The sequence below is a fragment of the Schistocerca nitens genome, chromosome 1, assembly GCF_023898315.1.
Source record: "Schistocerca nitens isolate TAMUIC-IGC-003100 chromosome 1, iqSchNite1.1, whole genome shotgun sequence".
Lineage (NCBI taxonomy): Eukaryota > Metazoa > Arthropoda > Insecta > Orthoptera > Acrididae > Schistocerca > Schistocerca nitens.
In genome coordinates, this window is record NC_064614.1 from 1,063,872,606 (window position 1) to 1,063,887,498 (window position 14,893).

General features: G+C 36.4%; 1 protein-coding gene across 1 annotated transcript in view; it reads right to left on the reverse strand.

Moving 5' to 3' along the window:
• Positions 1-10,502: 10,502 nt before the first annotated feature.
• The window catches only part of LOC126238161 (uncharacterized), a 107,814-nt gene continuing 103,423 nt past the window's right edge, over positions 10,503-14,893 (reverse strand). The window contains exon 6 of the mRNA XM_049947772.1: positions 10,503-10,798. Coding sequence (XP_049803729.1) covers positions 10,716-10,798 — 83 coding nt within the window. The 3' untranslated portion in view covers positions 10,503-10,715. The remainder of the gene's footprint in view (positions 10,799-14,893) is intronic.

The window sequence follows — 14,893 nt, forward strand, 5'->3', positions numbered from 1 at the left end:
ACACAATATAGTGTGTCCAAGAGCAAAGTGTCGTTACTTATTGACGAATTGATAAGTGCGAGTAACAGATGTACACTGATTGTTATTATGCAAGTAGTCTTCGCTGAATTTTCACCTCCAAGGAGTCTTTTCCTAGATTTATTTGAATTATGAGATTTAACAGTAAATTGAATTCTAAATTCTTTAATTAGTCATCTTGAGGATTTAAGAGTTTCTGAAGATTACTTAAAGGAGTATATATTGTCCGTAACTTGTGATGGTATAGCTGTGCTATCTGCTGTGTGTAAGATGTAAGGAGGCTAATGCAAGAGGAGTTTCCTAGTATTAACTTCTGGTATTGTGATAACCATTCCCTTGAATTGTCTGTTAGTGACACGGTGAACAGTGTGGCAGGAGAGAACCACTTCAAGAGTTTTACGGAGAAACCTTAAATATTTATTGTGCTTCACCAAAGAATGCTAGGGAACTACAGGTTCGTGTAGTGACTCTAGAACTTCAACTTCTTAAAATTAGCAGGATTTTAAGCACCCAGTGGGTTGCATCTAGTTTTCACACCGTTTCTGCAGAGTGGCAAGACTTTGAAGTTCTTGTTCATGACTTAACAAAACAGATCCCTGTCTTTATGATGGTCTTTTGAGAAAAATAACATCATGTGAGCTTGTTCTTGATTTGGGTCCTATGTCTCCAAGAACTTAACAAACTAAATCTAAATCTGTGAGCGAGAAATATATACTTGTACAAAGTACACTGGGGATAATGGAGACGTTACAAAGTTTTGATGAAACAATTGTAATTCCTGGTCCATACCACTTTATATCTCACCAAAGTAAGGAGACCATGAAGTTCAAAAGGACTGAACCCCACGGAAGTGAAAGATGCAGTCCTGCAATAAGTCCATCTGATTTTTAAAAAAGTCTGAAAGGAGGTGTTAGAAAAGTCCACTCCAAGAAGATGATGATTTGTCTGAATGCATCAAGATTTTAGATTCCAATTATTGGCCAAAAAATCCTAGGAAACATCAGCCATTTGAAAAAGCCAAAATTAGGAAGGTAGCTTGCAAATTTTGCTTAAATGAAAGAGAAGCTGTTGATAGTTTTCATGAATATCTTTAAAAAAATAAATTCGCAGATATACTGCTTCCTCTGAAGCACACTTTGGGCACAACTGCAATATCTTCCCTGAAACATGAAATGGGTTTCTCTCAAATGAATCTTGTAATTACTTTAATGACAATACTATGAAAAGGATAGACTTGTACTCACCATATAGTGGAGACGTTGAGTCGCAAACAGACACAACAAAAAGACTACTAAACATGTAAGCTTTCAGCCAGATGGTCTGTTTTTGAAATAGACAACACACAAACACAGATTTATGCAAATGCAGCTCTGCTTTTGTGAATGTGTGTGTGTATGTTGTCTGTTTCAGAAGAAGGTCTTGCGGCCAAAAGCTTACATGTTTAGTAGTCTTTTTGTTGTACCTGTCTGTGACTTAACATTTTCACTGTATGGTGAGTAGCAATCTATCTTTTTTTACCAAGTGGCGACAGGAGAACACACATGTAAAAAAGGTTATACTTATGCAAGCTTTCAGAGCCAGTTGCTCCTTCTTCTGGCAGAAGGGTTGAATGGAAAGGATGAGTGGTACAGGAAAAGGACTGGAGAGGTGTAGGAAAAGGTTCAGATTGCGGCAAAGTTGCCCAGAACTGCAAGTCAGGGGAGACTTACCATATGGGATGAGGAAAAGATGATTTTTGGGGCTGCACTGGATGAGATTTAAAAACCTGAGAGCTTATAGGGAAGACAGGGTAATATGGAAGACAGAGATTATTGCTGAAACATCATGCACGAGTTAATAATAGTGAAAAGCTAAGAGCATGATCGTAACAGAGATAGGAGGGGGATGGTGAGAAACAGACAGTTCAAAAAATGAAAAATGTAGAAAACTAAAATGTAGTGAAGAAAAGAGTAATTACTGTGGAGAAATGCTGATACGGAAGGAATTAATGTAAATTAAGGCCACATTAGTGGTGAGAAATGAGAACATGTTGTGCTAGTTTTCACCTGCGGAGTTTTTATCCAGGGGAAGAATCTTAATTTACTTTAATTTCTTCTGTCTCAGCATTTCTTCACAGTAAATACTCCTTTCTTCACTCCTTTTTAGCTTCTACATCTTTCATTTTCTGATCTGTCTATTTTTTTTGCTGTCTCTCTCCCAACTCTGTTACGTACCACGCAGTTAGCTTTTCACTCTCATTAACTCGTGCATGATGTTTGAGCAGGAATATCTCTCTTGCATATTACCCTGTCTTCTGCCTTTAAGCTCTCGGGTTTTCAAATCTCATCTGGTGCAGTCCCCAATGATCAATCTTTCCTTCTAATCCTGTCTGGTAAGTCTTCCCACACCAGTGGTTTAGGTGATTTTTGTGAATCCTCCACATTTTCCTAAAACTCTCCAGTCCTTTTCCTTCCTCCCACTTCCTTCCCCTTCTACCCTTCTGCTAGAAGAAGGAACCACTGGCTCTGAGAGCTTGCATAAGTATAAAATTCTTTTATGTGTGTGTGTTCTCCTGCCGCCACTTGGTGAGTATCTTTTATTGTATCTATCCAATTACATTATACTGTCAAAGACTAATTATGTTTGTTGTTATACTAATCTATCCTTTTCATAATATTGTTGTTATTCCATCCTGGATTTTCCATTGTTTTATAGTTACTTTATCTAGGTAAGCTATGCATGTATAAACAATTTCCGCACTGCTGTTCATCAGGATGGCAGGACGTCCTCTCAGTCACCTACATCTATGTCATACTCTGCAAACCACCTCGTTGTCTGTGGTGGAGGGTACTTCTGGCATGACTAACTGATTTCCCCTTCCCTGTTTTGGATCGCGAAACCAAACAAGTATGTAGATTAATGGCTGCTCCATGGTGATCATTCTGCAGTTTATAGCAAAAGCAAGAACCACTAGAAATGATGAGTGTACATCAGATGATATGTTAAAATTGTGGAAGTTGCTGGAATAGCATCTTCTTTGTGTGTATTGGTACCTTTTTTTCCAGAAAAAAAGCACTGGTTATGCTTATACCTATTACCTGCTGTGTGTAACCAGAGGTTGAAGTAAAACAGGGATTATTATTTAAACAATTCATTCAGACGGATATACTCTTAATAATATAAACTATCTCTCTCTCTCTCTCTCTCTCTCTCTCTCTACCTATCTCTCTCAAGTAGACAGAGGGTTAGTATGTTGAGACTTGTTCCAAAATAGTGTTTTGTTTTGTTATGTTCTTTGCACTTATTAGATTCTAGACACCATCTTTGCCCCTCTCAGTGTTTGCAAAGTGTGATGGTGTACATGATGAAACTCAAGAGGAAAAGGATCCTGTGACCGCCATACGTATTTTTACTTTCAATTTATATTTTTATTCAGCCTCCCAGTCAATCCACCAGTCTCAAGAAAGTTTTTATCACTTTTTTTATTGACATTGACAATGGCCAAGGAGTGCTTGGCCAAAAGCTCATGTAGTTTTAAGCAATTGACGCAGTTGGAAAATTGAAAAAATTTTATTCAATGTTATCGCCATGAGATTCTGCATTCATGCGAATTCTGATGGAGTTTCGCTCAATTATAAAGCAAGGCAAGTGGATACTGAACCAGAATATTGAGGTAAAACAACAGATAAACAAATTCCTGGGTACTATAATAGATGAACATCTTACATGGAAGGAGCACATCAGCTATATGTGTAAAAAAAATCGCCTGTAATACCTACCAGCTAAAACTCCTTTATAGCATAATAACAAACAATGGAAAATCCTGGATGGAATGTATCAATATTATAAGAAGAAAACTTGCCACTCACCATGTAGTGGAGATGCTGAGTTGCAGATAGGCACAACAAAAAGATTCTCGCAATTAAAGTCTGCCTATATAATACTTCCTTTCTCTAGGCACTGAAAACATCTGGCTGTGTATGGAATTCTCGCTTCGTGTTCACACTCCACACGTACTCGTATGTAGTCAGTTACATCTCACTAAACATCCATCCTTTCCTTCATTTCTTTACAGTGCCAATTTCCAGCCAATGCTGGGTCAGGACTGTTATGGTAAGTGTCCAGTTTTGTGGAGAACAAGAGGCTAGTATTATGATGGGGTCAGTATTCCCAAAGGCATTTTATAGAAGGTACTGTCAATTATTACCTTTAAGGTCATGGTTATTGGTAATGACACATGACCCATTATGTCCTTTCCACTTTGTATCTAACATTGTATTTTGCTCTATCCTTCCTCTATTCTGTCTTAATCCCTACCAGATTTAAAAACATACTTGCTTATTTGACCTTCATTGAATCTTACCACAGCCTTGAATAATGTATCATTTTATCAATAAAATTTGCAACTCTTTTCAAATCTTTAATCAAATACTAGGGTTATCATTTAAAAAACAGATCACTTTAACCTCAAAATCACCGTGAAAATCCCGTTCATGGTCACAGTCATTAATTGCAATATGTGGCCCTCTTTGCCCACTGAAAAATCAAACAGTGCACTTATATAAAATGGGAGTAGTCTTCCACATTGAAAGTTAACTTTGGCACTGTAAATGTAATTGTAATGGTTATTATATCCACAGGCAATGTTAAGATGCTTCGTATTGCATGGATAAACTCAAAAAATGAGTAACGGGCATAGAAGAGTATACAATATATGTCTAATAATTAGCAAATTACAGTAATTATTTACATCATATGTTCTATGCTTGTATCACATTACATTACAATTTTACGTACAAGAATAATCATCTAAGGTGTATACATACTTTTGCAAATACTTTGAGGGGATTCTTAAGACATATTTTGTTATTAATGAAAACTACATCACACATCATACAGTGTTATAAAATACAGCATAAGAAAAGAGTAATTTGTAATAAATGCTCCAAATCAACTATGTGTAAGATAAAATATGGGACCCGTCTGAAATTGTACGTGGACCACACAGGCAGGTCTATGCATCCACTTCAGAGAACACTTTTATGTTGGTAGTTATACCACAACTTCATCAGTAGCAGAACCAACAGTAGCACCAATTACAAGTGATTTACATCTACCTAAATTCATCTTATCTTATGCATATTAGGAAAGAACAGTGGTATTTTATGGTAAAAAGTTGACCACTTTTTTCAGGATGTATCTTTGGAGAAGAAGTCACAGCTGTAAAACTGATAATGTTGAAGTACCAGGTGCAGCTTCTGTACAGAAATCTGAGCAGTTTTAACATTCTTCATTGTAATGTGGAATCTGTAGCAGTAAACTGGATATTGTGGAGAATCTCAAGAACTTTGGAAAATGCAATCTTTATTCAATAAATTGAATGCACGAAGACCTTATGAAATACTTTGTTATAGATGTTGCCTGACTTGTAGAACACTGCTTGAAGTAGGTGGAGACAGACTTTTACTGTCTCAACCAATACACCATTTGTAATGAATACTGCTGAACAAGTACAAATCACAGTGGATGTGTGAGCTGTCTTCAAAAGGGAGTTAATTTTGAAACCTTGGAGAAAGGGAGTGCTTTGTTGATATATATGGTATGTGAAGTATCAACATTTAGGACAACGGATTTAAATGTCAGAGTTGTAGCTCACTGTTAAGTAAAAACATGAGGCTACACAGCAGATGAGACTGTTAACAAGTAATGAGTAAGTTATTGTCTGTAAGTTACATGAAAGTAATTGCAAAAATAGATGTAGAATAATTATTTGTGCCAATTTCAATTTAAGGCTTTGTGTTACAACTACTGAAGCAATAAAGGCCACAAGCCAAAAGCACAGTAGGGCACACATTTCTCTGTAACAGCAAATTTTTTTAAAAATATTATTCCAGTACTCAGTATTAAGAGAGGAAACAGTTCACTTACATTTAAGATAATTCCTGAGACCTTCAAAAATTTATAGTGGATCACATTTGATAGGAAACTTAGCACTATGAAGGTATATAGTTAGCTGAAGGAAAATTTTCCAGTAAATGTGGACCAAAAAACATGATCTTTACTAGGTGACTACGAATGTGTGATTATGAGCCACCAATCATTTCAATATGAAATATTGTCCTAGTTAGTATAAATGTATTTGAAATGGAAACTTTTTGATTAAGTCCCCATCTAATTGTGCTCAAATTTCACCTCTGGCCTATCTTACCTTGTGCATTGCTGGTGAATGTGGTACATGCATGATGGGGCATAGGAACATTTTGCTACTCATATAACATCTAAGGCATCAATACGCTCACCTGACACTTTCCTTTGGATTTTTCTATCTGGGGTCATCTCCAAAGTGAAGTTTAGAGGACTCCCACTGACACTGTTGAAGAACTGGAGCAGCAAATTGTACAGTCTTGTCAATATTTATGAGGTAATCTGGGGGCTGTTTGAAAGAATTCATAACTCACTGTACAGATGAGTGCAGTAGAGCCTCCAGATGTGAGGATGATGTGAAGAATTCTTACTTTAAGAGGTATTAGAGACCAGTAACTGTTAACATGTAATGTGCTGAAGTAGTATTTTGTTTCTTGTCAAGGTAGGTTTTGGGTGAAATTTGAGCCCAAGTATATTAGGATATAAGCAAAAAGTTTGAATTTAAAATACATATATACTAACCTAGTACAATATTTCACATCCAAGTCAGTGACTGTTTGTAAGCACACTTTCGCAATTACCTCCCAAATGGTTCAGTTGCCACGCCATGTTCACTGGAATACTGTTTCTTCTCCAAACATTATCACATATTTTTACCCATGTCAGTTTTTGCTACTAATTGTTTTTCACCCTATATACAAAGTTTGCAGCCCTCTCAGCTTGGCACCCCAAGCAGCTGCTCGTGTCTCAAATGTTAAAGTGGCCCTGATGTTGTGTACTTTGTAATGACCATATCATGAAAGGTTAACAGAAAAATAAAATGTAAGTTAGAAGTTGATCTAGTAACTTAGATGGAAACATGCAGTGCCAGTCGCTTTTGCCAATTCAATGTGAGATCATACACATTAAAAAACTGCTGATTTTAAGCTCACTGACTGTGAATTGGACACAGATAGTGACCCAGTCGCACACTGTCTGTAAGCAACCACGCCCAAATGCAGTATATAGAGGCCACTGAATGACAAGCACAGCAGAGTTCCAGCCAGCAGCAAAGTTTGACCTTGACATCCACTGAAACCAGTATCTTGGATGATCATCAGTTGGCAACAGAAACTATGTCAGAATTGCACCCAATTAAGCTTTTACTCTAAAAATAACTTGTAAACTTTACCTGTGTACCTCTGGACTGTGATTAGTGGTTTTCTTTGTACATTTGCCCATATGTACCTTTATCTGTTTGTCACTTGCATTGTGACCTGTGACTGAACCTAAGGGTTAGATTAGAGCGACAGAAACTGGCTCCTTTCATGATATGTGGTCTCAAATACCATGCTTCACTGTGTGTATCCTATTCCAAATTGAGTGTTAGGCTGGTGTGGTGACATTTTTAGTAACTGTGTGAGGTTTCAAGCCTTGTCTATGTTTTACACATATGGGACCCAAATGATAACCCAATGTCTGTATTTTGTGGCATGTTCGTGTGAAAACATGAAGGAGCATTAAAAGCAGACCCATTTTTTTATTGCCACCATATCTACCTCCTTAGCCTGACATCCAAGTCATTTTGTACTACTTCCAACCACAGAGACCTGAAAAATCTCAACTTGACCCTGTTGCCATCTCACTCCTGCATGTAGCCACTTCACCACCTGAGATGTGTCATCTCAACCCCCAGGTCACTTTATAACAAACCAAGATTTAAGAATTTATGTCTATGAGAAATGTAATTTGACATCACTTTTTTGTGTAATTTGTTGCAAATGTCACTTGAACTTGTTTATTTTCCAAATTTGATTTATGTGATACTGAATTGTAATTTATTGTTCATTAGATAAATAACCTTCATTTTATTTCAAAAATACTGTCAACTTCACCAAAAACAATTTCACATGATACAAAAATACAATATTATTATATGTAATTAAGTATTTAGCCTTTCCTGTGTTATTTCATAGTTTAACTCTGAAATTCTATGAGTGTTTTTGTATTTAAGAGGTTTAATCTCACACTTCAGTAACTGTAGAGTGTATAGTTACGCAATCTGTACCACAGTTTGCATTGTCTGTGCAGGGCTGTGTATTATTATCCAGATAGCCCTCTTCTATAACAAACAAACAAAAAAAAAAAAAAATACCAACTGGCAAGTAGTGGAACCCCAAAATATTATCCATATGTTGCAAGAAACTGAAAAAAATCATTATGCCATCCTGACACTTCTTGAGGTATAATCAGCTGCGATAAATCCGAGAGCAAAACTGACAGAATTGAGTTTCAGTGCATGTTTCATTACACAGTCATTAAAATTTTAAGTTTTCAACAACAAGAATCATAGCTGTTACTCCGTTATGGCTTTGTCACCCAAGATCAGATCTAGATTTACATTTTAACTTATTTTCCAAAATTGCATGCAATTTGTTTGAGTTGCTTTAAACATCAGCCTGTTTGCATTAAACCGAGAGTGGACACAATTGGAGTAGTTGGAAGCAAGAGTTGCTGTGGTGTACTTATAACATTAGTATCATCTATGATTAGCATGGCACTGGCCGCCCTATCTGGGATGCGTGTATCATTTATACTATAAGTAATGACATGGAGTCTAGTACTGTCTTATGGTACTTCTATTTCCAATTTTTTGTATTTGAAAGTAAACTGATTTTGGATCAGATTTCTTGCAAGACCATTGGATACCTAGTGCTTTCAATTTTTTGAAATTGATGCTATGACTCACAGTATACAATGCTTTGGAAAGATCTAAATTAACTGCTACTACACTACTGCTTTTTTTCAGATTTTTGATTATTAGTTCAGTGTAGCACATTACTGCTGTTTCTGTGTTTTTACCTGCCTGAAAGCCATCCTGATTATTGTTTAGGAACTTGTTGTTTGTTGTTGTGGTCTTCAGTCCTGAGACTGGTTTGATGCAGCTCTCCATGCTACAGTAAAGCTGCATGCCCTCGGGAAAAATTACGGCTGTAGTTTTCCCTTGCTTTCAGCTGTTCGCAGTACCACAACAGCAAGGCTGTTTTGGTTAATGTTACAAGGCCAGATCAGTCAATCATCCAGACTGTTGCCCCTGCAACTACTGAAAAGGCTGCTGCCCCTCTTCAGGAACCACACGTTTGTCTGGCCTCTCAACAGATACCCCTCCGTTGTGGTTGCACCTACGGTACGGCTATCTGTATGGTTGAGGCACACAAGCCTCCCCACCAACGGCAAGGTCCATGGTTCATGGTGGGAGGTTTAGGAACTTATGGTCATTTAAAAGTTTTTGTTGATTCAGTGCTTTCTCAGTCTGCTAATATGTTGGAGAATGCCCAGTGGAGTGAGACTGGTCAATGGTTTACTACCTGATACTTGTTTTTAAACAATGGTTTCACTTAAGATATTTTCAACTTTTCACTAAAGGCAAGTTTTCTATGTAGGTACCTCATCTATTCCTACCAATATCTTCGGTTAATTTTGCTTTTAATATTTTATGTTTGTTCATTAGATCTATTCCCTTGCTGCAGGCAGCTTCTGGACACTGGTTTTTCGCAATTTGTTGGACTAATGAAATGTTCTGTTTTAGTATTAATAGTGTCTGAATTTTTGAGAATGATATTATGTTCGTCACATGTCTTCCCTTCCCAGTCTTCACATTTACCTAAATTGATTTCAGCTTGTTTTCAGACTGTGTTATTAAATGACCATTAGTCAGAAATTTTGGCTTAGGTATTACTTTTGCAATCTACCTTCCTGTAGCTCGTAATATATTCTATAAACTTTACATTTGTTCATGTTTGCATTTTAAAATTTAGTATTTTTAGAGTTTTGGAAGAATTTTTAAAGCCAGATGTGATCCAGGAACTTGCCTTTGCATTATCACAGGATCTGATTCATGACAGCTTCTTTGTAAAACACCTCTTGAAATACCTCAGGGAGATTGAGGAGAAGGAATTATATGCATCATTGATATTTGTAAGGGACAGCACTTTTACTCTGGACTCATTGCTTAGGATATTTACAGAGATTTTTACAATTTCCTGTAGAAAAAAAAAAAAAAATTATGTATTAAGTGCGTATCTGTTTCTTTCAATGGCATTGACCGAATTTTGAAAACAAGAGCATTGTGGTATGATAACACTAAATCAGTATTTGTTATACCTACTTCAGCAGGTCCTACATAAGTGCCCATAAGTAAACAAACATCACACTAATTTTCACAACCAGCCATCATAGTCATTGAAATATCGACATAACTGTTATACGCATGCCACATTACACTGAATAAGTATTTTAGTATGTCTGATATACAATACTCAAAATAGGTAAATTTATTTGGATTCAAAGTAATGACTAGGTGATGAGGAATCAACAGAACATTTTGGAGAGTGGTAGTTCGTTTATTTATTCGACAATAAAGTTTTTATTGCTGCACAAAAGAATATTTTTGATACACGAGTTTCTGCTGTTGGTAATAGTCCTTAACTGAAATCACTTCAGTTTAAGTGAATAAATTCAACACAGGATTCCTCTTTGAAGAAGTGAGCTTCAATTTCTCTGTGATGCTCTGACATCCTCACGCAGCTGCAGCATTATCTTGCATTAACAAGGGACATGATTGTTTCAGCCACACACTGGAGTGAAAGGTAGCTTTGCATGCATTCATCATCACTGACTGTGAAATAAAAAACAAAAATAAAAAAAAATAAAAGTATGGACTTGTGTAGCAAGGAGTTTATTCGAGTAAAAAAGCAGACAAAACATGTAAAAAAACAGATTCGTAGAAAAAAATAGCATTTTCTTCTGATTTTATTGCTGACTAAAACTAAGATTTATTTTGTTTGTCCCTAGTTACACTTTTCAGTTTCTCATTAAGATTATGTTACTGTAACAAATATCTATTTTATTCTCTTAAGTTTAAATAAAGCTCTTTATTATAATTTTAGCTAACTAGCTTTTATCTAATCTCCTGTGATAGTCTACCTCTTCCTACTTTGTGCCAATCTATTCATATTTGCATATATTCTACAAAGAACACATCCTTAACAAAGTATTTGAATTTTCAAATCTCTTGCCCTTACAACTCTCCTTTCTACTACCCTTTCAGCACCAATTCCAATATTCTTTTCTTGTTAAGCTCTTTTCTTCTGGTAATCATTTTTCAAAGGCTTCTCCTTTGCTGACTCGAACTTGCACTTTATCTATAAAATTAATTTTTAACTTCTTGCTATCATACCTTTTTTAATTTGCTATATTTCCTTCTCATTACAGTGAGTGCCACCTGATGGTGTTGAGAGCATTTGACACGGTAAGGAAAGGACAGGGTGAGTCAAAAAGGACTTAACAACTTTGGAACGATATAAAAATTTACTGAGATAACTTACAGAATCAGTAGATTCGTCATTTTGTAGCAAAAAACCACCTAAAATTCCACATAAAAGAGTCAAGTGTAATTCTGATTCAATGTGACTACCATTTGTGATGTGGCAACATCCCATTATTAATCAATTTATTCCCACATTTGTTGCAGCAAATAGGGCATAACTTGTGCAATGACAGCTTAGTTTCGATTTTTATGGTCAGCTAAATTATTTGGTAGGGGAGGAACATACACAGTCTTTAATGAAACCCCAGAGAAAGAAATCCAATGGTGCCAAGTCTTGGGAATGACATGGCCATGTAATTGGCCCTTCATGGACAATCCACCAACTTGGGAAGCGATTATCAAGGAAGCCTTGAACTTCCATGAGGAAGTGTTGGTAATGAACCATCCCATCTCTGTCATCTTCACTGATCTGTGGAACTAAAAAGTTTTCAAGCATATCCAGGTATACAACACCAAAACACGCAGTGAACATCCCCACACCAGTGAAAGTAGCCATTTTAAGTATGCACTATTCTGGCGCTCCTGTTGGCGGAATGGGTTCTGATACCCTAAGTGAATCAAACTTGAGGTGGTTTGCTATACAAACTGACACATCTACCAATTCTGTAAGTTATCTCAATAAATTTCTATATCATTTCAATGTGCTTAAGTCATTTTTGACTCACCCTGTATATAAGAGGTGCAAAAATGAATGGGAATCATTCTAACAATGACTCATGCCACACATAGGGAAATCCATTGACGTAAGACACATTGATAAAGAATAGATGTAGAGGTAGTCAGCACATGCATCAAGTTCACTTGTTGCTCAAGTGCAAGTGTCCACAAGCAAGATTGGTTTTACTTGTAGCAAAAGGGAAATCAGTGAAGTGTGATAATGAATTGTCTGCAGTGACAATTGCACACATGGTTGCAAGTACATGTTTAATGAATTCATTACTTCTTCCTCATATTATTTTTGTTTTTGGAGCTTCTCACCAGTTCGTTTAAAGATATCATATTATCTGATAACATTGGCTTGGGCAAATTGCTAGAAAACTTATGTAACTAGTAGCTTGGAATTATTCCTGCTGGCACTATTCTGGCTTATTCCAGGTTTATCCAGTAGAAATTATGTTCCAACTGCTAACTTTCATAGAATGCTCTCCTTCGTCATCATAGCAGTGTGACAAATGGCACTTGAATGTCAACAAGTCTTATAAACTCTATGAACACAGTGGAAACTCACAGTGCCCAATGTCAGTCACTGTCTCTTGCCCCATTGCACTTTGTACGGACCTTCATGGCTGTATGTGACAAGATAGTGATGAGCTTAAAGTCTGAGGGCTGAGATAATTGGGTCTAAGAAGATTGTTATAGACTTACACCTAGTACTGAGCATCTTGGAAATGGCACAGCTGGTCAGTAGTTCATGTGCTACCATCTGTGGAAACTGGCTGAAGTATGGTGAAACCTTTTTTTATTTTTATTTACATGTCAAGTTCCATAGGACCAAATTGAGGAGCAAATCTCCAAGGTCATGAAATGTGTCAGTACATGAAATTACTACATAAAAGTAATAACAGATAAAAATAAAATGTTTATGAACCCCAAAAAAGTCAATCCATAAGTTTAAGTAAACGCAATCAACAATACAACAAGAATCAGCTTAATTTTTCAAGGAATTCCTCGACACCCATAAGGAAACTCTTCAGTTTTGATTTGAAAGTGCATGGATTAGTGCTAATATTTTTGAATTCGAGTGGTAGCTTATTGAAAATGGATGCAGCAGTATACTGCACACCTTTCAGCACAAGAATTAAGGAAGTCCGATCCAAATGCAGGTTTGACTTCTGCCGAGTATTAACTGAGTGAAAGCTGCTTATTCTTGGGAATATTGTTAACAAGAAATGACAGTAAAGAATATATATATTGAGAGACCAATGTCAAAATACCCAGACTTGTGAACAGGGATTGACAAGAGCTTCGTGAACTTATGCCACTTATTGCCTGAACCACCCATTTCTGAGCCAAAAATATCCTTTTAGAATGGGAAGAGTTACCCCAAAATATAATACTATACAACATAAGCTAATGAAAATAAGGAGGCTAATTTTCATGTCAGATGATCACTCACTTCAGATACTGTTCAAATAGTAAAAATGGCAGCATTAAGTCTTTGAACAAAATCCCGAACGTGGGCTTTCCACGACAATTTACTATCTATCTGAACACCTAGAAATTTGAACTGCTCAGTTTCACTAATCATATGACAATTCTGTGGCATTAAAACGTCAGGTTTTGTTGAATTGTGTGTTAGAAACTGTAAAAACCGAATCTTACTGTCATTTAGCATTTGTTTATTTCCTACAAGCCATGAACTTAGGTCATAAACTGCACTATTTGAAACAGAGCCAATGTTGCACACAACATCTTTACTACCAAGCTAGTGTCATCAGCAAACAGAAATATTTTAGAGTTACTCGTAATACTAGAGGGCATATCATTTATATAAATAAGGAACAGGAGTGTCCCCAACACTGATCCCTGGGGCACCCCCCACTTGACCATACCCCACTCAGACCCCACATCACAGACACTCTCAATACTGTGAATAATGACCTTTTGCTGTCTGTTGCTAAAGTAAGAGGTGAACCAATTGTGAGATTCTCCCCGTATTCTGTAATGGTCAACTTCTGGAGCAATATTTTGTGATCAACACAATCAAATATCTTACTTAAATCAAAAAAATATGCCTAGTGTTTGAAACCTTTTTTTTAACCCATCCAGTACCTCACAGAGAAAAGAGAATATAGCGTTTTCAGTTGTTAAATGACTTCTAAAGCCGAACTGTACATTTGATAGCAAATTGTGTGATATAAAATCATCAATTATCCTTACGTACACAGTTTTTTCAATAACTTTAGCAAACACTGATGGCAGAGAAATAGGTCTAAAATTATCTATATTATCCCTTTCTCCCTTTTTGTAAAGTGGCTTTTCTACTGAGTACTTTAATCATTCAGGAAACTGACCATTCACAAAAGAAAATTTACAAATATGGCTAAATGCAGGGCTAACAAGTGCAGCACAGTACTTTAATGTTGTGCTAGGCACTCCATCATATTCATGAGAGTCCTTAGTCTTCAGTTATATAATTATTGACTCAATCCCCACCCCCGTGTGTATCACAAGGAGTATTTCAGACATCCATCTTGGAAAGGCATTTGCCAGGAAAGTTATATGATTCCCTGTAGAAACAAAATTTTTATTTAATTCACCAGAAATGCTCAGAAAATGACTGTTAAATACTGTAACTGTATCTGATTTATCAGTAAGAGAAATATTTTTACTACGAACTGACTTTAGATCGTCAACCTTGTCCTGCCGACCAGGCACTTTCTT